This window comes from Sitodiplosis mosellana, unplaced genomic scaffold (assembly GCF_009176505.1).
Source record: "Sitodiplosis mosellana isolate CC-2019 unplaced genomic scaffold, AAFC_SMos_1.0 Smas_scaffold_5, whole genome shotgun sequence".
Lineage (NCBI taxonomy): Eukaryota > Metazoa > Arthropoda > Insecta > Diptera > Cecidomyiidae > Sitodiplosis > Sitodiplosis mosellana.
Genome location: NW_022595248.1, coordinates 6548151 through 6573461, shown reverse-complemented (window position 1 = coordinate 6573461; position 25311 = coordinate 6548151). Strand labels below are relative to the sequence as shown.

General features: G+C 36.6%; 1 protein-coding gene across 2 annotated transcripts; it reads right to left on the bottom strand.

The window, feature by feature from the left end:
• Nucleotides 1–179: 179 nt before the first annotated feature.
• On the bottom strand, nt 180–19453 carry LOC129566739 (uncharacterized). Of its 2 annotated transcripts, none has more exons than XM_055442935.1 (9): nt 18363–19453; nt 3123–3768; nt 2779–3027; nt 2368–2621; nt 1977–2158; nt 1682–1849; nt 1366–1567; nt 934–1109; nt 180–862 (listed from the first exon to the last, which is right to left on the bottom strand). In XM_055442935.1, the coding sequence occupies exons 2-9, from the start codon at nt 3664–3666 to the stop codon at nt 730–732; spliced, it is 1908 nt and encodes a 635-aa protein (XP_055298910.1). In that variant the 5' UTR covers nt 3667–3768; nt 18363–19453; the 3' UTR covers nt 180–729. The 2 variants fall into 2 exon arrangements, with proteins under 2 accessions (XP_055298910.1, XP_055298911.1); XM_055442936.1 differs by having other exon boundaries at nt 2794–3027.
• Between the last annotated feature and the right edge of the window lie 5858 nt (nt 19454–25311).

The following is a 25311-nucleotide window of genomic DNA, read 5'->3' as shown; positions in this document are numbered from 1 at the left end:
TGTATTATCATTATGAATCATGATTCATTCTGCGATTATTCGTATTGAATTGTTACGACTTTCCAAAAAACATGTCTAGAGATAAACTGAATTCTAACGAATTTGATTAGCATAAAACAAAGTTGATCATTGTCGCTCACATGTCATCAATTCATGAGGTGAAATAAAAAATAATCGCGTTCATTTTTCAATTGTTATTTACCATTTATTTATTAATTTGTTGTTGTTTGTTTAATTTATACAAATGTTACCATTACAAAGGCAAAATACAAGTTGCAATTATTTTTATATGCAGAAGAAACATGTTGTCCTATTTTCTAATTGTTTGCGACTATTTGCGTGAGCCAAATTGTTGTCTTCACTTTCGGAGCTTATACAGATTTTTATACCAAGAGACAGAGAAAAAAAAACCTCGTAACACCATTGATAAACATTTGTTTGTGGGCAGCAGCATGAGTGTGTCTATCATTTTGCTGGATTTAAAAATAATTTTAGTTTTCATTTGCTTTGGTCAAAAATCTATACCCTTTCAACTTGATTCAAAACACAAACTTTCTTAGTGTTTTTTTTCTTAATTCTCCTTTTTAATATACGAAAATAAATACTATCTACAAATTCCCTATCGTCTATTCAGTTTAAAAACTACGCAACAAAAATAAATAAATAAACTAGGCTTCATGCTCATGAATTCGTTGTGTTTCCCATTTGTTTTCTTTTTGCTATGCATTTTTACATTGCACATTTTGGATTAAGCGACAGACAACTCTTTTGATCTTGTCCATCTCTGGCGGCTTTGACATATTTGTAGAAGGTCAGAACGGCTGCATTTAGTTCGGCCGGTTTTTGTAGTTCGGTAGAATCTCTGAAAGTGGCACAGATGCGAAAATTGGTTAAAGTTCTGATCTAATTACATGATGTGACAATATTACAAACCTGCTCAATTCAGCTGATAAGAAATTACTATGCGGACTAAACTGTGCCGGGCTCTTGTACATATTACAAACGAGCCATTCTTTGCAGTGTTCACTCACATATGCACTGTATTGATTCAGAATGCTATCAATCCGTGCCACAATTGGGCCATAAAATGGATCAGCAGCGATCATACTCTGAAACAGGAGAAGTGAACAAATTAAAATAACAGAATATCGAAGTAAAACGCCTGAATAGACTGTAAATAATAGAGACAATGTGCAAAATGGGTCATTTTCTCCTTTGAGCGGATGCAAATAAATTGCGACGTGAATTAATAACTATTGATGCTAATTTACGACGATGATGTTTTATGCGAGATTATTTAAGATGAAGAAAAGTTATTTGCATCGATTCGAAATAGATAAAATAATTGAATGGCTATTACTTTACCTGGGCATAAGCAGGTTGTTGACGTAATGCGCTTTGAATTTTTTCGGCAATTAAATATTTATCGGGTGAATATTTGACTTGACTAGACGGTTCATATGTGCTGTATACTTTTGCTGAATTTGCCCCGTATGAATCTTCCTGCAACGGCGCTCGACCGATTGATGACTCTACGGTGGATACGAGCGGTGGGAATGGACTTAAACTGAACGACGACGAGAAGAAAAAAAAACATCGTTAAACGTGTTAATTACTTTTCTATTGAAAAATCCATATTAAATATCCATAAAAATCATAAATAAAATTAAGTGAAGCTTACCTCGCTTGAGGATTAGCTGGATAGGTATCTAAAGTGCTTTCGACTGGTTTTACCGCTTGTTCAAGTCCCCAACTATTTATCGTCTCATCATCTTCCAGTTTCGGTTTGAATGTTTCGGATTTTGAGTGCGGATTCACTTGTATATTTCGATGTATGTCAGAGATGTATCTGGTCATCAAATCAATCAACAACAAAACAATTCGTTAGAATTAAATATTTTCAATGAAGATTAGATTCGGAGATTTTATATTAGAAGAGAAGAATGATTTGAATGTAAAAAAAAAATCCGTCATACTCTGAGCCAAGTCCAGGTCCAGAATGTTCCCAATCGGTTGGATAATGTTGATGTAGCGGTGGATGTGGTGCTGGTATGCTATGGATGTATTCAACAGGGTGTCCTCTGGGCGGTGCAGTGTGAATGATTTCCGGACGATGTGGATGGTGATCATGGAAGTCTTTATACCAAGGTGGTACCACCTGAAAAAGTCAACCAATTTTTATGATCAAATGATCAAAAACTTTCAAATTTTAGACAAAAATCTTCAAAATCGGTTTTAAAATACAAGACTCTCTCTCTCTCTCTCTCTCTCTCTCTCTCTCTCTCTCTCTCTCTCTTTCTCAATCAATCATAATTTCAATTTGACACAAACTCCCGAAACACAAAAACAAAAAATGTTCATACAAACCGTATGCAAATGATTGATTTGATGGTGATGATGATGGTACTTGGTGTCATGATAGTTCTTGTGATAGTATGAGCACAGTTTGAATAAATGTGAAAGTGCGGGGAACAAGAACAAAACGAATTTGAGTAGCAGTTTTTTCGCGGCCGTCACACCAACAATCAAAGGTAAAATCCAGAATATTTTGATCTTGATGAGCTTGATGACCAATACAATCGCCAAAAATGATAGCAGTAATTTGTTTTTGAAGAATTTTTCTATGAATAAAAAGATTAAATGAAAAACCGGTTCAAAGGCACCTTACATACTATGGCCATTGTGCTTGTGCATGTGCGAATGAGTGCATTTTCGGGAGCATGAGCAAAGGGGGCCAATTTACCAGGACGACAATTTGGATCGGGATTGTGCACTTACTTTTGAAAAACTTACTAATGTGTTTTTTAAGACCAAAAAGTCGACCCGATTCGGATTCAACTTCTTGTAATTGTTTTGGAATCATTTCAAATTTAACAAGTGCCCCGTCACCATCAAAGGCACGAGGTGTGATACGAAATGTGGCACCATCAAATAAGATTTCCGGCATTTTCAACTCCAGATTGTGTGTCATCATGAAATTTCGCCATTTGCCATACAGGGCGTCCGTGACTTCTTCGATTGGAGATTCTAAAAATGTGCGAGAAAAAAGCAACAACATCGTCAGAAGAATAAACAAAAAATGAACATAGAAACTTTCACATTTGGTATGCGCATGACTGAACCTGATTTGAATTCGCGAGTTTCTTCTTGTGATATTTCGTTGTCGTGCTCGTCCGTGTTATTCTGCAGTTGTTCCAATAAATTGGGATCGATGTCGATTTTCTTGAATTGAATCCGTTCGGTCACATTGACATCGCCCAATTTTAACGTGTTGTCCAAATATGTGTAAATATTTTTCTGGAAACATGAAAACGATGGCTTATACAAACAGTCATTAACTATACCGTCCCATAGTTCGTTGCCAGATTGACGGAATGTTCGTTTTCCTCGCGACGATGATTGATCACTGTGAATTTGATGATTGGTTTCGATTGAATCGGATGAAGACGAAATAGAATGATTTGTGAAAATGACCGGCTGCATTGCCGGCGTTGCTGATTCGACATGGCCACTGATTGTACTAAGTTTAGTGTTAAATGCTGCATCATCGCACGAACCGTACGCAATGAAATATAATGAAACTATTGACGCCCAGAGTATGGTGGTCGCTTCAATCGGTATCATCGCTTGAAATGAATACGTTGAACGGCCTTTTTTTCTGCGCATTTTGAGGCCACAGTGTATACTTGAGGAATCCAGTTGCTTAATTTTGAATCGATTCGATGGATCTAATGGCCGATGATGATATTCAGATCGTTTAGTTGCTTCCTGTAGATCGAAATGGAATGAAAGAAAAAACTCAAAATTAAGCATCGCTTTTCTACATTCACTTAAGCTTATAAAAACACTATCATTAAATCTAAAATGAGTGAAGATCAAGAAGGAAAAAAAAGAACAACGTTTATAATTCCGATGATCTAACAGAGATGAGAGACCCCAGAGCGATTTGCCTATATAGAATCAAATCAAGCGACACAGCTAATATATACAATTTGGAAATGAATGCGGAAAATATACTACGGAAACAGAAGGTGCGCGTGCGACGCATTGAGATTCAATCTGATTCTGATTTGTGTTCACAAGCATGTTTCATCTGCGATAGAACAGATGTGGGTAGTAATCGAAGCGAACCACCAACAAAAGAATCTTTAATACGTTCTTATTGATACGAATGAATTCGATTAAAATTTGGGTCATCGGCATGCATCTCAAGTGTGTTTCATCTTGGGTGCGATGACACTACAGCCACGGATGATGCACATAAGGCAAATGTACGCATTTCATCGAGAAAATTGCGTTCACTGCGGTGCTCATCTTCAATTAAAGTAAGAGATAATCGTCGAGTGATCGTTGTGCTGTTCACTCTTCGCAGCACAACAACAATAAAATCGATTAAAACCTCACGTACGTGATCGAATCGAATATTCATGTCAACCAAACGTAGAATTAATTATCAACACATTCTAATGTGAAACTGGTTTTGCTGCACGATGTGCTGTCCATGATTTCCCATCAGTGGAAGCAGCGGCAGCAGCATTTCAAATTAAAATGCATTTGGGTCGAAGAAAGAGATGTACCGGCACTTAATGCGAGTGCAAGCAATTTGACTCGAAATTGTTTTTTGGTGTGCGGCACGTGTGCGTACCGATAATATGACAGACACCAATCGGTTGAACGCTTCTCAAGCAAATACAATTGGCCCGACTCTTTTGTTTGTCAAATTTGTTGTTATTTTGTGAATGAAAACTTTCATCAAGAGAAGAAAATCACAGAAAACAAATTCAAGTGTCAATTACCGATGCAATAAATAACATTTAATTGCAAAATTCATATGAGCTTGCTGTTATTACTGCAAATCTATTCATTCGAGCCTACAGCATCAATGAGCGAAGAAAGAAAAACATACCGATTCAGTTGAACGATCAACACGGCCTGGTACCGTCGTGCCTCTTTCAACATTCGAATGATACCACCCGATGCAAAGATGGATGATAAATTGAGACAAATGCTCGAATGGTAATGAATATGATTTGGTGCGCATATTAACTCTGTTGTGTCAAAGCATAATTTTCTCTCTCAGCTGTCATAACTTAATCGGCAAACAATGGAAACAATCATTTGAAATTATCTACCTAAGAATGCGTTCGCCGCTTCATTTGAGTTAACTTTCACGTTCTATTGTATTAATACAAATCTAAATACTGAGACGACTGAACACACATTGGAACTATTCTGACCTAATTAGTTTGAAATCAACAAAAGACATTCAGAGAAGCGCATTTTACAAAAGGAAAACACACACATACACACAAGTAAAATCAAAGAGCAAAATCATTTAAAAACCATTTTGAACGCATGTTTTGACTGCATTCAAAAATCAATTTCACCATCTGTCAATCGTACAATAGCGCCACAATGGCGATGATTGGCATGGCTGCCAAGCAAAACTTGCTCCAATTGACATTAACATTGATGATGAATTGAAGAGAAATTCTCATCGGTGCACCACCCTTTTTACTCAATCCATTTAAGACGATGATTGAATTTAATTACTGCTTTGCATAAGCAATTTCCACAACATTGAATTATTTTGTTCTCTGGGCCTAACCTCTACATCAATTCTAATGAAGGTTGTAGCACATGCGGAAATTGGAAACAGCATACGCACAGTAATTTTAGTAGGCTTAGAAGAGAATCGAACATACCGGATAATTATGATAATTCATCATCATTCTTCATCGAACCATATCCATCGCAATTGAACTTGAAATCAAATTTATGTGCGTTTGAGAACCGACGAACAGTTCAAAGCCAAAATGATTAATTGCTTATGAAATGGAAATATCAGCAAGATCATTGGAAATAATTTGTATTTTCAATGAATCAAAATTGAATTACCGACTGAAAACTATTATTTAAAGTAATTCACTAAACAAATCAATCACTTGACAAATTACTCAGTCGAAATGGATATGATGGATTAACTACACATACGAGTGATCCTAAATTCATTCATCAATCGACTTAAAAGCACATTTCGAATCACTTGACATCAGCTTTGTTGAATGGAAATCTTTTTCAAACTTAATGGAACATGATGATACTGTCACATCATCTAATAAATGTTTCAAAGTACCGAGTTTTCTTTCTTTCAAATTCTTTTCCCCTCTTTCGAGTTCTTTTTCACTCGATACGAAATTTCGTCACGTCAATTTTCAACCAAACAGATTTCGTATTCCTCTGAAATCCAATTATTTCGTCTAAAACCGCAAGGTATCTGTTTGTGGTATAGAGTGAAATGTCCGCATTTTCCATTTGTAAAATAAATCAGTCAATTTCATGAACTCGTTGAACAATTCCAAGTGATATGCGAAGTAAATTAACTCCATACTATCGAATGATACCAATTTCAATGTGATATATATGAAACGATGTGCAAAAACAGATGAGTGGCCCGAAAAGAAGAGAGACAACACAGATAATCAGGTTTATTATCGAATACGTGAAAATGAATGAAATATCTACGTATGTGCATTTCGCTTGCCATTTAAATATATATTCAAGTTCTACAATCGAATAATAGATTGAAAGGCAATCGGATGACTAAAGTCCAAGCTGATCTAAGTGATTATTGTTTTCTCGCTTTTTATTATCCAAAAGAATGCATCACAAATCGGTTTTTGATTACAATGAAAATAGGTTGAGATAACAACGATAACGGGTTCTATTCTTCAAATTAAATGGAATTTCATTTCTCTCACTCTCTCATCGAATTATGTTGGCTAGGTCACTCATTCGGCATGTCATAAAAATACATCGTATGAGATTGGCATTTTTCACGGATAGTGTTAAGCAATATTGTATCATCAGTCATCACACTTCTGTTTTGTGCGTTCTACTTCATACACATATTCCATTCTCATGAACGTAGTAAGGCAAAAGAGAAGCGTATGGTTGATATTATTTAATTCACCAATAACTGTGTTAACATATTCGAATGCCATATGGGATATATATGTAGATTTGATGGCCGCGACAGGAATATGCTGTTATATTCTATATGCATGCGTACGAAAATGTCAATTGAAAACCGAAAAAAAGAGAACCAAACGTAAGAGAAAGACGAGAAAAAAGAATAACGTCATGTATATGCGAAATTCACCGATGACAGTATTGAGGTCACATTTCATCACCATTGGTTGAATGGCCCACGTCGTGTACGTAGCCAAGTGTCTGCCGGTCCATCTTTGCAGAGCTCCTGAGTTATTTAACCCAAATGTTCTCGAAAGATACTGCTACTTTTGAACTGAATACGAACGAATCGTGTTACGAAAATCATTTTCACACTTGAGATAGGGGATCATGTGAGAAAAGAGAATCATATGAACGAGTGTTCATTTGAACACGATGACGTTTCATGGGAAGCATCATGAGACGACAATTTTTCTGATGTGAAAACCGCACTAATGACCGCGATTGAGTGAATTGAAAGTTCAAATATTTTCCAAGCGCATTCTAATACAACTATGATACAACGTAACAGAAGATTATGATAGTTTTTTGTATGAAACACACGGCAAATTTCACAGCAGGGTGGCAATCAAATATTGTCTAAATTATATTTCATTAAATGAAACTTGAATCAACGAGGTATAATTGGTTGGGGGTTTTTGTGCTTTGCTCTTTTTGTCGTAATTTCATTAACTGTTACCGGTGTTATGTATTCTTGACAATGCGTAAACACCGTAGCAAATACATAAACGTTCTCTACGCTTTCGAATGGATTGAGTTTCAATCCAACTGGATAAGTTACTTCACCGAGCTACCACTTGTCTGGAACAAAGACACAAGAGATCTACTGTTTTAGACACATTTTAAGTGATCACGCACTTTACTCAAACAAAACACAACAAATATCGAAGAAATTACAGTGAATATCGAACAAATTGGAAACGAAACAGGCGCACGATTTCTGTGATTGAACGAAAAACAAGAGGCAAACCACAAACTCTTTTTTTTTCAATCGAACGATTGTAACGATTTGTGTTTCACAGCGCCGCTTTTGTGTGTATTTTCTTCCAATTTGTAATTTGTAGTTGATTTAACGCATCATTCTCATCGCCAAAATGGGCATTATTCATGCGATTGAACGTGATTGTACGCTGTTCATTTGTTTCTCATTAGAACGAGCTTAGAGAAGAAAAAAGCAACCAAAGAAAGATAGAGAGGAAAAATACTTTGCATTTTATTGCTACCATAATGGTAGCCCGACAATGTGCCTTCTGTTCGTGTACAATTGTAACATGTGTATTTGAGATTTAAAGCGCAAATGTTCGTGTTGTTCTTCTTTTCTCTCTCTCTCTCTCTTTTGTCCCTAAACAAATACGGCGCCACGGGCATCCACCCAATTTACCATACGAATGATTTGCACAATGACCGACGGCCGAAAAGCACATGAAACCAGCGAAACGATTGTATGAGGCATGGAAAATTGACCATTAAAAAATAAAATTGCCAAACGATTTATTGACTCTTCTCGGCAGGAGAGAGAGAGAGAAAAAAAGAGATTCTCACTTTTGTTTGGGCACGGCCATGGTACAGTGATACAATAATAGAGTGATACACTTTTTTAAAATGCAAACGAAAAAAGAATGGAAAGAAATGCTTGTTTCGCATATTCGTGTTTGCTGACGATGTTACCGGTCGCCGCGCGTTCGTTGCTTCGTTATCTCTCCCATTATTTACATACCGCTTTATGCCATCTCGTTCATCGCCGTGTATCTGCACTACCTGACTTAACGCGGTACATTCATTGATGCGTGCAACAGAATCAAGAAAGAAAAGAGATTGCCGAAAAAAACAGCGCGCAACTGTAGATAAAAGGCGAAAAAAAAACACAGATGATGAATAATAATCATAATAACGAGCGTGTGAGCTTCAGAGATATACAGAATTTTGGAAAGTTTTTACTACACACGAATTTTATGTTTGCATTTTTCGCTGCTCATTTTTTTCTTTACTTCGTTTTTTTCGACAAATTATCTGGAGTGATTCACTTTCGTTTGATATTTTAACATGCAGAAAAAAAACGAGTTTACGGTTGTTTTTCTTTTTTTCGTGTAGAATTGCACGAAAACACGTCTCTTTTATTAATATTTTGGCATTGAAAATGGAAAATTTCGTGGAAATTCTTCGAAAAAGTTCACACGCATGAACAAACAAAATTGCTATACAAACACCAATGATGACCACCGTGTACATCATGTTTACAAAGTAAACAGCATGTGCATCAATTTGTGTTTGACCAATAAAATTATACATATTTAGATGGAAATTTAAATCAAAATTTTCATAGGAATTATAGGCGTGTCACACATTGATCGTGATGTGTGATTTGGTTTATTTTCACTTTCTACTCTCCAGAGAGACAGATTCAAAAAGACCCGCAAAGAATTTGTCAACATTTTAAATTGGAATATACGCGTGAAATCTCACGCGCAAATAGAAAATCGGACACAAAATAACAACGTCAACAAGTATTCATTTTCTCAATTTGAATTTTTTTTCCACACAATTCATATTCGAATCGATTGTTTTTTTTTCTCTTCAATTCATAAAATAAATCAATAACATTATTTCACATCCGAGTAACGTAGGTCACGAAATTTAGTCGCCAATTCATTGTTAGAAACCATTTCGAAAGTGAAAATACATAAACAGAGCGATTAGAGTCGACTAATTAAAACGGCGATTAAATAGTTCTTGGTTCGCTCACGTCTGTCCGCGCAAAATTATTGCAAAAAGCATTTTTAATTAATGAGAATGGTTTAATGACCGCCGCTCGATAGCTTTAAAGCACGATTTTCAGATTTTGTTTTTCCTCTCATCTCCAGACTTTTGACGTTTCTTTCCATTTTATGAAGCGCTTTGTAAATAAAAACTGAAAGTTTGTAGAAATGAAAAGCAAATTAGAGGAGTGAGCGAGTGATGGTGCAAACGGTCTAATTAGCACGTTCTGCCTTCGTCCAGTGTTATTCGATTTTTTTTGAAAAGGGAAATTGGTGCTTAAATCACACACACACTTTGTAAAATGTTGCTGTCCAACGACCACGCGTATGACAATGGAATTCGCAAAACTACTTGAACTTAATTGCAAAGCAATGCGCCGATATTTACGTAGTGGGCCGAAAAATTTATTCACAAATGCACGAAAAAAATATTTAGAAAAAAAGCGATGTGATTGAAGGCTGGAAGTAAAACTCATTGAGCTCATCAATCAAATCAAAAGCAAAAGGTTGAAGACATTTTTTTCGGCTGTACACTCATTGGCATTTGAAGAGATTGTTGACAAAATTCATTCACTCGAAAAAACGAAGCATCATCATTGTTTACCAGCTTCGAAGAAGATGTAGAAAAAATGTAACGGTGCAAAGTTTTCTTGTTGACGCTGCCATGCTTAATGATTAAATAAAGGGAGCGCGAGCGCAATAGCTCGAATGCGGTCGAAACGATTAGCAAAGAGGTAAAAGGTGCACGCTCAATTCCAAATATAGAGTCACAAAGCTCATGCTCAACCATCTGAACTTGGTTTTTTTAGCTTTAAAAAAGAAAAAAAATCCCATTGAAAGTCAATAGCAAGAAAAGTTTTGCCAAAAATAAGCCAAATTCCATAAGAAAAATATTTAAATTTAGATGACATTTTTTTCTCCCTCTGTGCGCACACAAAAAGAACTTTCATTAATTTAGAAGTACAAAACTCTAGTTAGTGTTCACTGTTTACCATCCGCTTAATTACGACAACGATGTGAATTTATGTTCGAACGAATTCACGACGAAAATGAAAACCGTTTTTTCTTCTTCTTCTTTCGGCCATTGCAAAAAAACTTGTTTCTTTTATGTAGAAAATTGTCTACATAAAAGTATACAAAATAAACAACGAAAGCGACAACAATAACAGCGACCACGAGAGATTCAAATCAACATGCACTTTATTCTTCTGGCCACATCATATCTTCGCCAATTGTTTTGTTATTGTTGATAGCTTGCCTGTGGGTCAATGATTTCTCCAACAATTCGGTTCGTCTTGTTTTATTTTTATTTAACATGCCAAGTTTTTCTTGTCTCTGTGGATGCAAACGACAATAACTGAATTTCTGTGTGAAGCGCCATATCAAAAGCGAAGCAAAACTAATGAATTCAATCGCGTAGCATCTTGATTTCATCTCGATTTTAAACCGTTCTCAAAAGTCATAGCTGAGCAACGACCTGAGTAGAAAAACACAAACATACGTATCTACCTGTGCATACACTCACGTCAAGCCGTTTTGTCGGTTATTCAAATAAAGAAAAAAACAGAAACAGAAACAGAATCAAAGTAAAACGACGTGAAATATGAAAATGAGTGTGCGAGGAAAAATGAGCAGAAATCAGAAAATGATTGCTTGAAGTGATCATTTTAGTAAATCGGGCAGTGTGTCAATATCAATTAGACAATTATTATGATAGTTTTGTTGTGCTGACTTATCTCTTTCTTCTATCTCTCTCTCTCTCTCTCTTTGTGTATGTGTGTGTGTGTGTGTGTCTGTATCATTTGGAATTGTGTGTCTGCTGCTTTGTGCCATGATTCACTTCCATGTCGATGGCAAACGATGAACAAGCAAATAATAATCATCAGACAATTTCTGCTGTGTATTCTGATCTCTTGTCGTTTCGTTTTATGACGACACCGGCCTAAGTCTGTGCGAAATGAAACGTCTTCTCTTTTCTTTCGTTGAAATCGAAGCGACTCTCTATGGCGGAATAATAACGAGGAGGCTTTACAAAGAGAGGATTGTCTTTGGTATCAATCACACATAATTATGTGTGTGTACAGATTGATTTCTAAAGAAATTTCACGTGGAATGGGTGCAATTAGTATGAATCATGTTGAAAATCCGTTCCTGACACTGTCTTCCAGTCAGGTATTATGACAGTGACACACAAACTAGGATGATGGAAATTTATTCTTTTGAGCCGCTAACCCACCAGATCAAAAAACGAAATATGAATACACAGTCCATACTTTCTACTGAATAATTCAAAACGAATCGTTTTCAGATCGCATTTAATGACAAAATACCTACGGTACAACCGATGAATCTACGGTGTTATGAGCTATTAATAGTCGGAGCACGATGGAATTAGCACAAATTGGCTCAATGAATAAGATTAAACATGTTTGTCAATGGTAAAGCGATCACTTTCATCTCGTGAGCAGTCCAGAGCTTATCGGTATAAAATTTTTCCTTCCCATATGGATTTGCTAATTTATTCATACGAAGAATAAAGAGAGGAAAGTTTTATAACGGTTCTTTTCGGAAGACATTCATGAGCTGGGTAGAGTCACATAAGCGGTTCGTCACAAGCACGAACGAAATGTGTGTTTGTGTGGGCAAGAGTCTGTTACCAAGAGATCACATTCTCGATACCTGTTCACTGTTTACGCTGTACGGCGTACAGTGTACGCACATCGCACATCCCACCACACCGCTACTTGTATTCGTTGCCGATGGCAAAATGCAAAAGAACATCACACAAAGCATCCGCGATTACCTTGAAATTGGCCATTTAGTAAGCATATATAATTATGCATTTTGTCCGATAATAAAAAGAAATATAATCGCTAAAGCTCATCTTCTAATTGCATTTGCACTCCTGTTTAGTTCCAACCGCGGCCCATTCAATGGTAGCGGTAGAAAGTTATTGCATTTTCTTTGCATGATTTTCATTTTTTTTCCTCAACTTCTTCTTCTGCTATCGCTCATTTCACGTCAAGAATCTTGTTTTCACTGGTAGTATTCTTGAAATGCACACAGGCCACACTGTGGAATAATCAAGCAAGAAATAACTTACACTGAGAAAAGATCATCTGCCATCTTCGGAAGCACTTTTTTTTCAACTGTTTTGACTGTGAAACGGCAATTCATCAGTTCTCATGCAATTGAAATATTAATAAGCCCAATCTTTGATTAAGTTGTTTCTATCAAAGTGTTTTGTCTTGTTTCAAGTTCATATTAGTAATTTGGGAAATCATACACAATGTAAGTGCATGTTCAATTAGCTACCGGCATTTCTATACTACTTGAATTCACTTTGGATGAAGAAGAATGAAAAAAAAACGACGCAGGCAGCCATCGTAAAAGAGAAAACAAACAGCGGAATTAGATGAATCCATCGTTCATTCCGAGCGATGAGAGAACGATATATACGTGCAGGTATTTGGCTAACATGATAAATTGTGTTTATTTTTTACATACACACTCACAACCATAACGCTTAATGAAGCTCATCAATGTATCTCATCTTCTTCATCGCAGATCCCTTGACTCACATTTGATTGTTATTCCAAATACAATGTTTTCCTTCCGTTGTATATTCGTTTCCGTACATTTTCTGAATTCGCTCGATTTCTTGTTTTCGAAAATTCCAACGATAGATATAGAAAAGCGGTGAATTGATCGAAAACATTTCATTTCCGTGCCGCGCGCTGCTCAAATGAAAATGAAAATCTCATTTGATGAATTGTGCGGAATAAAGTAACGAGACGTGGGAATTTTGTTGATTGACGTCAATTTTGATCGTTCAGTTTCATCTTCAGTGCTATCGATGTTGGTCGTCCATGTTCCACCCAACAGAATCATCGTAATTATTTGATTGATCAAACGTGATCATTTGCCGATTCTAATCGACTGCAGCGTGCACACACACACAGCACAGAACAGAAGTGAAATGGTGCACGATTGTTGAGTGTTGCAACACACTCGCAGGCAATAACAGTTTCACTTAATTCTTTTGTCTGGTCGGAAATGAAAATTATTGTTATCATTTTTATTCTTCTCTTCTGGCATTGTTATTTTCTGCGAATGTAGCAGCTCGATAGTGTACATGTGTGTGTGTGTGTGTGTGTGTGTGTGCGCGAGAAATTAATGTTAATGAAACTGAAAATCATACGGCTGTAACGATGCAAGTGAGCATGTGCAAATAGATGTTTATGGTGAAAAGTCTAATGGATTTATTTTTACGCTTCAGTCGCAATTGTATCGACGTAAATGCATTAACACTCACAACGCGAAGAAAAAACGAAAAAAAAACAAACAAAACCAACGAATATGGCGGCGTTTTGAACGCGATGATGTATGAATGAAAAACGAAATCGACGCAGCAGCCGCAACAGCTTCAAAGCATCAACAAATACAAAGCTCACAAACGAAAAAAAAATATGATAAAGAAATCCATACGCACACAATCATAATTTCGATGAAAGTGTTGAGAATGAAAGAAAAACAACAACAACACACAACTAAAACAAAATATCGGAATTATGAAAGTGCATCAACTTGACCCATTTCTCTCGATCATATTACACTTGAGTGTGCGATGCGCTCAACGTACATAAAACCATGGTGAAGAATCATCTACTACAATCAATTTCTTTTCTTCTTTTTTGCTTCGCAAAAATAACAAAATATTTCATTTTCTTAATATTTCGACTGTTCAAATGCTGTTGGCATGCTAGCCAAAGATAAATCAGCGGAATATGCTTTTTTGTTGTTTATCACTTAATTTCTTCTCATTTGCATTTGTATTTCAAGTTCACAACGGAAAGTTAGATGAACCATCTCTTTTATTTCCCATATGTTTGGGCCGGAATTACTTTTTCACTTTTTCACATCAAGAAGAAGAAAAAAAAACATTGAATTTGATCAATTTTGATATGCGGAAACATTGCTATCATAGCACCCAATCACAATGGAGAACGCGTCAATTGAATGACTTTTCTTTTCGTTGTTGATTTTTTTCGTCGTTTCTTCGCGGAATTTCTGATGCAAACTACATTCATGTTATTCCAAAGATACTAAAAATGCCGTCAAAAGAGTGAAAATACCGATGAAATGCCTATGAATTTTGATTGAATTGTTCGAGGTTCAAGCTAAATTTTACGACGTTTCGACGAATACATTCTATGCTAACCACACATCGGCACGTGTTGACAATATACATTTTTTCCACCGACAAAGATCAAATGAGATAATGGGCGCTGTCGTACGAAAGTTTCGCGCCGATGAATAATTATTAGGAAGGAAAGAAAAGAAACCTGGGAATATGACGATTCTTTCACTTGTGGTCTCGAAGCCTTGTTTTCAGGCCATATAATAAAATAAATATCATGCGCACGTGATTCTGGCAGTGAAATGAATCTCTCTCTCGGGCCTACAAATTGTATTTTAAAATTGGGCATCCATAAACTATTGTTGTTACAACATGCTTACTTACTAATAGCGACATGGATACGCGAGAGTCCATCGTTTTTTTCTTTTCTAAACAAGAAAGTGTTGGACATGTCGAACCATTTCGTCTTTTCAATTTGTTTCCAATGTTTAAGTTCATTAACTACGCTTGTTATGATTTCACACGTTGAATAATAACACAAACGCTTGTTGTTGAATTCAATTTCGGAGAATTCAATTGGTTTCTACTACCGAGATGTGGTAAAATGGAAACTTTGTTTGTGCACAGATAGATGTGAGATGAAGTAGAAAAAAAATTGCCATGAAAAATGCCTTTGACTTCGATAGTGAGATTCTATGTACTTAGTACACGCATTTGCTTCAGTGATTCTGTTTGAACAAGCGTGACCGCAATTGATTTGGGCGATTTTACTGAGAAAAAAAAACAGACAAATTCCAATCAATTTTCAACATCACACCCTATTTATTAGTATTTCCTCTGGTATTTTGTCCGATTTCTAAATTATAATAATTATAACGCTTGAAATATTACATCTTCTCTTCGGCGGACTTTTCTTGTTGCTCTTCCATTGCGCATTATTCTACCGTTGCTGCTGCGGCAGTTGCCATGCAGATGAGATCACACTTGAGCAAAAATGCTCCAACAAACGTTTTCGTCGTTAAACTGGTAGGAAAGTGTGCGCGAGGGAAATTGCATTAATCATTGTTGAAAAAATTAAAATGTTTCCCGAGGAAGATAGAAAAAGCCATCGAGCTTAAGCATTGGGCGTATGAATTTTTACGATCGTCATTTACGCAAAACTCCACCTTAATTGAAGAGCCATGTGAAAAATGTACAAATTACACATCAAACAAGTGGACAAACAACGTCAAAGCGACACACGACACATTGAGATATGTGATGCGCATTGCTTTTTTATACTCTCTCGAACGATATCAGTGGGTCACTTTGGAACTGGTCTCTTTCCCTCCAACTGCTGCATCGTGTTCGCACGGCCGACGCGCGAAAACCTAGACCTACATTTGGTGCCAGTGAACGAACGGAACGCTGCACGAGATCGACGACTTCGATTTCAACTTCCTAGTTTTCGCTTTGCGTCATATCGGAATTTCGATTCGTATTGTGAATTGTCGGTTGGGATAAACAGCAAAACGGTCGCATCATGCCTGATCCCGTATGCGCACATTCAATATATTCTTTCGTTTTTTTCTTCTTCTTTGCTTTGGAACTGGTTTTGTCGTTACTATTTTTTTTCTCTACATGGCATGTTCATGTGGTATATTTTCATGCGGCTTATAAGGAATATCGATTATGATGACGACGATTCAAGATGCACGCGCTCTCCATATGCGCTTTTTTGGGGCCGTTCTGGTGTATTCGTTTCGATTTCGGAAATCACGTACACACTGGCACTTGTTTTGAGTGCAAGAGAGTTTTTGTAATTTATGAGAGCTGCTTATCTTGTGCACTAGTACGGCTGACTGACCGATCGACCGACCAGAATATATGACAATTGAGTAAAAGCGGTCGGTTCAGTTTTCATCCAGCATGCTTGCTGTTCTTTACGTCGTGTAATTATACACAAATACACGTGTACAGAAACAAGAATGGTGCTGGATGCTGAATGGTTTTTTTTCTTTCTTTCTCGGTATTCGCATGATAGCGAAAAGGAGCCAGTGGACAGTGAGAATGTCGCACGCACACACACAAAACGCATACAAAGAAAGTTATATACTCACCATGAATCACACACATTTCACTTCCTCAAAACCGGACCCCATTGGTGGTCGGCTGGCTGGTATTTTGTCGATTTACTTTTGTTTTGTACATCACAATGGGAACAGACAATTGATCGACTTTTATGGATGACACACACAAGGAGTGTTTGGCGATTATTGTTGCTGTACGCAAACAAGGTTTCGTATAGAAAACGGTAAATAGATTTATTTCCACACACGTATGGAATTCACCACAAAATGATTCATGTTTTAAACGGTCAAATGAGGCGCATTCTTATAGCTCAAGCTTATGGAACAAAAATGAACTAAACTGAAGTGCTTCGCATTTTTGTTGGTCGGACGAAAGAGAAAACCGCACACGCACGCATCATATCTTACGAGAGGCAAAAATTGAGCGTAGAAAGTGCGACCAATTAAAAAGGTTTGCATTTCGGTGCGCGAAACGGTGCAAACCTATCGATCGTCCGCACGCGGTTTTTACCACGTTTTTTAGCAACTCATAACTTTTTACGTATTTTTCAACAAGAGAAAAACCGAAATACTGTATTCGGCTTTGTTTGTGATTTAAATCGACCGTTGATTTATGATTCTATTCTGCCATTGTTTTTTTTTTCAATTCTATTCGACTATTGGCCTTTGATTCTATTCGACAATTCGTTTGTAGCTCAATTCCCATTGAAAAAGACAATTCGAACCGAAAAATGCTGGAATCTTCAGAAAAACAATCACAGACGACAATTTTCAATGCAAACCGATTGCCTAACCACAAACGATTGTTCTATTCTCTTGTCAATTATTTCCCATTTTTCAGTGTCAAACACAGTTTTAGTTTTTTTTCTTTGTCGCGTTGTGAGTTTCAAAGTTATTTCAGTCGCGTGTGTGTATGAGTTAAAATAAGTCGTCCGCAGTCAAATCACAGCACTGGTTTTGACATGAAAGAGGAGTTTCTGGTGCGTATTAACCGAAGTTTTATTGTTATTTTTAACTGTCATTCTCAACTCAGCCAAATGAATAAATGCGCAGAACACGAACAATCACATCTCATGTAGAGGAATCTCTTTCTCTCAGTCTTGTTACAATTAAAGCGCACGAAAAAATGCATCTCGCACCGGTGCAATGAAAGAAACACACACACACTCAACGCTTGCACAGAAAATGTACGACAAATAGAACAGTAATCGGTAGAAAGAAAGAAAACCTTCAAATTGCACAATGCCCGTCGTACACGCATTGTGTGGTCTTCTGAATATGATTCGTGGATACGATTGACGCCATTTAAAAGTTGAATTGCTAAAATATGGATTAAAATCATACTCAAAATTTAAATAAACATACCTTTCAAAAGAAATTTCTCTCGTTGATCTATCGATGCAAGCAATCGATATTAATCGAAAAATCAGGCGTCAAAAATTGTAAATTGCACTATTTGTTTTGGGCTTTCGTTGCATTCACTCGTTGCACAAATAACCGAACGAGAAAAAAAATGTCAAAATATGCAATTAACATGCAATTGAGAATGTTTCGTTGAATTCGAATTTTGTTGCGCGACCGTTAATTCATCAAAATCGATCGTGGCACGCAAACACTCTTCCACTTTACTTTTCTCTACGTCGGCGCACGAGTGCAATTTCGATTTATTTATCAAATTGTTTGTTTACTTTTTTCTTCGTTTCTTCTTTTTTGCTCACATGCCATAAATGGGATTAGAATTCATTTGCACAACTCAATGGTATCGATTGGCGTCGTAATCGGCGCAAAATTGATTCAAAAGAATTTTGTATTCCACGGCACATTGAACACTCAAATCTAATATGTAGAAAAATTCGTTTACGTTGCAAACCGAAAGCAGAAAGAGAATTTTTCTTTCGTTCGATCGTTCGTTTCGCTTTGGCCTTCGTGATCAAGAAGCCAAAGCAAAGGCCAATAAATATGCAAGAAGAGAAAGAATAATGGAATTTTGTCGGGTTTTTTTTTCCTTCCTTCGATTCGTGTCGTGTCGTCGTCTTCTCTTCAATTGTGTTTGCCTACTTTGGTATGCAAGTTTATCGGGGGCTTTCAAATAATTCGTTAACTAGTTTTCGATCGTATCAAAATGCTGAATTTGAAATTGGTTTCTGAATGAAGAGCACGCGCGTATGCGTATTAACTTCGATAGCAAACGAGCTCGTTGCACGTCTTTATTCCACTGATTTTAAAATACGACTAACGATTCAGTTCTCATTCGATTTTGGTCTTGCTAGCGCTGGCTGGCTGGCTGGCTGGGCTGATGGCTTGTGCACTCAAACGATGTACCACTTTTTTTTAATAAAGAAGAAAGACCTCTTTTCTTCTTTTACCATTTCTTTTCCATTTCTTTCGGTGTAGTGCTGCGCGCACGATCACTCGATCGCTCTCTTGCTCACCTCGTCTGAGCGTATGGATCTGTGTGTCTGCTGACACTATGCGTTTCGTTTGTTCGTTCATTCATTTCGTCGATTCTCTTTCGTCGCGTATTTCTCTTGCTCTCCCAAACGGTGTACCGTTCCATTTGTGCCAATGTATTTGTCGGCTTTATCACCATTTAAATACACGTATAGATTTAGCCGTTGTTTTTGCGCGTCAATTCGACCAAGTGTGCGGCTCATTGAATTGATAGCGTATGATTATATACCATTCGCATTGTCTCCGCACTTCAAGTGCTGGCGTTCGTTTCAGATTCTTCTTTTTCGTTAGCAGATTTGTTTTTGACTATTACGAATAAACAAGATAAATATCGCTTCAATGGATTTTTTGCTTCTCTTCGGCACATTTAGAACCAAAACTTGATTGTTAAGCATAGACTTGAATGTTAAGTGGATGTGAGAGCACACACAATTATTCGGCAGAGCGATCTCAAACTGCTTGATATAAATTATAGCTGCTCAGTGATCTGTTAAGTGGTCGTTGGGTTATTGTTTTTGCTTTCTGCCTTTGTTTTTTTATTATTAGTTGACCTGCGTTAATTTGTTGGATAACGATAATAAGGAATATCGCCTATTTGCAACTAAATCGTAATGACCGTTTGTTTTGCCGCAGCCAATGGCCAATTTGTAGGCAATTCAATGCAAACAATTGGCTAACAACAGGAATCACAGCCGGTACAAAGGCCAACACTGTTTCTTAAACAAAAGGCCATTTTATCGACGAATTTTCATTTTACACTGAATTTCGTGCATTTTTTTTCGCCGCATGACGCGGCTTTTTCAAACTTTCGCTTTATTTTTTAACGATTCTCAACTTTTCTCTCTTTTTTTCGGCCAGTCCGTGTTGTTTTTTTTAATGACACATTTAAGATTCAATTTTTTTAAAAGCCATTTCAGTGTCTGTGTGCCATGAGGCTTCAATCGAGCCGGATCGTTAATGTTTTCGCCGAGTCATTGGGCTGCGGTCATCGTCACGTCATCAATGAAAATCACATGAAAGTATTTCTGTTATTTTTTCTTCGTAAAATTAGTTCCGTATTTCGTATGCTTGCGTGTGTACTTCTTCCAATTTATTGCATTTTTTAGTGCTTCATACTTGAATTCCACTTTCTTCTCTGCGGTTGATTGTCAAATGGAACCGGTTCCCAGGAGCGAAGTTGAAAAGTCGAATTTCTCGATTTGCTCAGTTTACAAAATGATCGTCTCGTATTCAATAGAACTCTGTTGATTACACCGCAATGCTTTTCTGGATTTCGTATGTTCAGCACATTACCTAGATTTCATTTGTCTTGGTTCGTCTTGGTTCGTCTTCGTTCTCGTCTTTGTGCTTTATCACGTTGAATGAAAAACTGCATTTGGTCGGTCGTCACCACATATGCTATCGATTGCACTAATCGACGTTGACTTTTTCCAGAATTGAACGCGGTGCATCTTCAGCCGGTTTCATTTCGATTTCGGCCAAGAAATTCCAGTCCATTGTTCTTGCTGGCAGAACAACAATTGAACATCTCGCTAATATTGGTATTGAAAGTTCGTGCTCAACGTGCTCACTGCAGCAGCAGTAAAATCGTATGTAATTTACTTTCCTCAGTCTATATCCGCAAAGCATGTTCCATTTTGTTGATTTCGGCAGCTCTTCTTTAAAATGAGCCAGCCACCAGCATGAATACAATAAAATTGAACCTGCCTTCGTTTGATAATGAAAGCGCTGAAACAAATTTCATGAATTCTATTGAAACGATTTTGTGGCTTCCTTACCGGAGAGAATCTTTGCTTTGTTTGCTTTTGTATTCATTTTACTTTTTTTCCAGTTCGTTATTGCAAGAACTCAATGGGTTTCACTTGGAACCGATGAACAACGAATGAGAAAAAAAATATGTGTGTTTATCTTGTTTTCATCGGTTGAACTTAATCACATATTCTTAGCTCGACTTTCTGCTTGGCAGAGACATTTCGGTAGACGTGTAAATCATGTGTATATGAGCAGACGATCGCACACTTCGGGCGATAGTATGATTTTCGTTCCAAATACAAATCAGACGTACGTCTCTCTCTCTCTCTCTCATTCATTGTCTTTTGCTCGTGGATGATTTTCATTTTTTCCAAATGAATTGAGCGATTATATCATTTGAATATATGTGCTCAGTGTGTCGCATAAAAGAACACTACCACAACGATGTGATTTCAAGCAATTATTTTTTACCGCTCATAAAATGAGTCGCATTGGAATTTATATGTGAAAGTTTTTTTTCTGTTGAATTGTTGTCTGCTAGAATCGACCTGCATTTAGGTGGCGACTGACACATTGAAATAATCGGCTGGACATTATGAAAGAAGGGTGTTGTCGACGAGGGCTTAGCTCTTTCGAACATCTCTATTTCAATCACGTTCAAATCGAGTTTTTCTATCACTTCTAAATCACCTACTCTGTCACTTAAAATCCGAAGGCCAATTTGTCATTTCAAACTTCAACATCCAGAGATTTCATCTCAATATAATGGCAGATCTCTCTCTACAATGGCAACATGTGACTGTTTGAAGTGAAATTCCAGTGAATTTGAGAGAAAATGTTCTCAAAGTGACATCTTCGTTTTTCATATAAGATCTAACTCACGGTGACTTACTCACCTGTTGTAATTCATACGAATCTATTAGTCGGATTTCACAATCTTGAAAATGAGTTGAAGTAGAAAGTGGGGGGAAAACTGAAGTGAAAATGCAAAAACCAAGAAATAAATTATCTTAATCGAAATTGACACGGCATTTCAATATTCTATGAAATTTATGGGCTGATAAAACATTCCAGCCACCGCACACACTTCACATCATTGGTGTGCGAATTGAAAAGAGTTAGACAATTAATAAGGAAAATACTTGAATGACTGAAGACACGGATTTCAAAACACAGACTCTATCGTTGCAATTTCAATCTATTTAAATGATTACGTCAAGATATTTGCGATAAACGCTTTCAAATTGCTGCTGCCGTTTGTGTAGTGAATGCGATTTGATCTGCAGCACTGATTACTGCGCGTAGAAAAATGCAGATGCGTGAAATTGACGCGCAGTTTAATGCAAGTGTCAATTAATCATTACAGAGCTTTGAATCATTTCATCTCTCCAATCGATTCGATTGGCCTACTTTTGATCAATCACAAGCTTTTAGTATTCTTCAACACCGTGCATAAGTCAGCGTGTCAATTTTTTTTTTGCTAATGTCTCAATGATATTCACTGAAAAAAGCGGTTTGCTATGGAAATTAAACCAACAAAAACACAGCAAGAGAAATGTGTGATTCAGCAAAACCACTATAACAACATAGCGTCTTTTAGCTAAAAGACTATTTGTACACACGCTGAGTCAAACAGCAGAGCCAAACCATATGATATCGATACGTTGTTGTGCCAACGGAATGATTACACCTCTTATTTAATACACTCATCAAGCTATTTCCTTCATTTTGATGAGCTCCATGTGATACTTTTTATTGATTTGCGTCGAACTTTCAAGTTTGACGTTGATCAGTTTGCATCCCACCAGAGAACCTTGCGTCTTGACCAAAGCACCGAATAAATTCTAGTTTCACCGGGAAATAAAACCAATGAGTATAGGTAATAACTCGCAGAATTTTCACATATGAATACCATCAATTCATCTTGTGTGTTTGAAATCATGTTGTTCATTACCCGGTAATGATTACCATCTCGATTCATCCGGATGAAGGACAAACATATGGCTACTGAATGTATCATTCTCCAAACAAGTCAGACATAATCATGGAATATAATTCTCATTTAGACAGATTCGGTTGCATTTTAAACCATCTAATCTGTCTGGCTGGCTTACATGCGACTTATTTCGCGAAATTAAACCAAATTCGTTCTAAAGAGAAGTGAGACGCCATAAAAAAGAAATGAAAAAAGAGTATATATAAATATCACGTCCAAAACTAAATAAATTATTCCGAATAATGCTATATTAATAAAATATTATCGCGCAAAACCTAACTGGAAATACTGTATTTCAAATACAATCGGCCCGTTCACCTTGAACTCGACAAAAATCTGATGATGTGCACTCGGTGTTCTCACGAATCGAGATTATTTTTGTCACACATCGTTTTTTCGATTGCGAAAAGATAAAAACATACTTTAGAACGATCACTTGCGTCATCTGCTTAACCACGGCCAATTTGCTGGAATAACATTATGATATCAAACAGTAGTAAGAAGCTGAGTAATCTTATTTCGATTACGAAAATATTGATAATTCACAAAGTGAAAGGTGGCCGAATCGATTTTTCTATCAAAGAATCGTCGATCAAAGCGCATGAACATCTTGATCGCAGGTACTCCGATCACTATTTATATAATGTGCGTTATTGATTTAGAAGTCAAAGGTCAAGTAATAGTTGTGATGTTATGATTGAAATGCGACACATTGATTGTGTGTCAGGGTCATAAAAAGCGCTCACACGCACGCGATCACCAACTGCTAATTAGTTTTGTTCTATTCTCAGTATGCGTCTAGTTCCATATTTGAACGCAATATTGATCCACTCTGCCGTACAAACCTTATCACATACACACCATGTCCAATTGGAAGGTGTTTATGGTCAATATCATAATTTTAAACGATATTAATCGAAAATTATGCGACTTAATCGCATATTTATCAACAATAATATGGGGGATTTGGAATTTGAACGTTGCCATTTTTTTTGCTCATCTCTCAGTCACATTAATGCGTAAGCTTAAAATAAATAAAAAGAATTACATTGGTAATCCCGAACTTTTCCGTACCGTTGGCCTGCGTTGTCCGTAGGTACTTTTGGTTATTTTTTGTGAATTTTCTTGAAATAAAGGCAGTGAAAATATAATAATAAAAATAAAGTGAAAAATCAGTCACTTTAACTAAAACTTCGACAATTTTGTATGAGAGGTACCCGTAAACCGACTCTCATTGGCTTAACTACTACTGAAAGTTTGAAACCATTCGGAATCGATTTACGGGTAGCTCCCATACAAAATTTTTGAAATTTTGACTAAAATTACCGATTTTTGGACAATTTGGTATGACAGGTACCCGTAAACCGTATCCTATTGGCTTCAAACTTTTCAAAGTTTCATTTTTTCGAGAAAAAATGAGATTCTGAAAGTTTCATGTTGATCACATTTACAGAAGTTTGATTTTTTGTCCTCAATTTTTGTCGAAATTTTCTTGGAAAAAATTGAGGCCAAAAAATCAAACTTCTGCAAATGCGATCAACATGAAACTTTCAGAATCTTATTTTTTCTCCAAAAACTGAAACCTCAGAAAGTTTGATGCCAATCAGAATCGATTAACGGGTACCTCCCATACAAAATTGTTCAAAAATCGGTAATTTTAGTCAAAATTTCAAACAATTTGTATGGGAGGTACCCGTAAATCGATTCCGATTGGTTTCAAACTTCCAGAATCTTATTTTTCTCTCAAAGAATTAAATCCCAGAAAATTTGAAGTCAATCGGAGTCGATTTACAGGTACCTCCCATACAAAAGTGTCAATTTTTTGAGGTTTTTCTTAGGGCAAGTACCCCAGGATCAAATCGAAAATGGCTCATCTTCGAACTTAAACTAAGTTTTTTGAATACAAAACTTTTGGCATTTCCAGATTTTGATTATCTCAATTATTTTTTGAGTTATCGTGTTAACACACACCAACGACGACAACGACGACGGCACACGAACGGAAAAGTGTCTCAAAAAGTGGTTTTCTATGCGTTTCATGAGTTTTTATGATGATCTAAGCTAATTTTGCGAAAAAAGTTTTCGGGACCAATTCCTATACTTTCCCTTGACACG

What these genes read in the sequence shown, in the direction of transcription:
- LOC129566739 (XM_055442935.1), bottom strand. Translation starts at nt 3,666, where the DNA reads ATGCGCAGAAAAAAAGGCCGTTCAACGTATTCATTTCAAGCGATGATA. An exon ending in CCAGCTAATCCTCAAGCGAG is followed by an intron (nt 1,568 to 1,681) that starts GTAAGCTTCACT and finishes GTCGTCGTTCAG; the next exon opens with TTTAAGTCCATTCCCACCGC. An exon ending in AACAACCTGCTTATGCCCAG is followed by an intron (nt 1,110 to 1,365) that starts GTAAAGTAATAG and finishes CTCCTGTTTCAG; the next exon opens with AGTATGATCGCTGCTGATCC.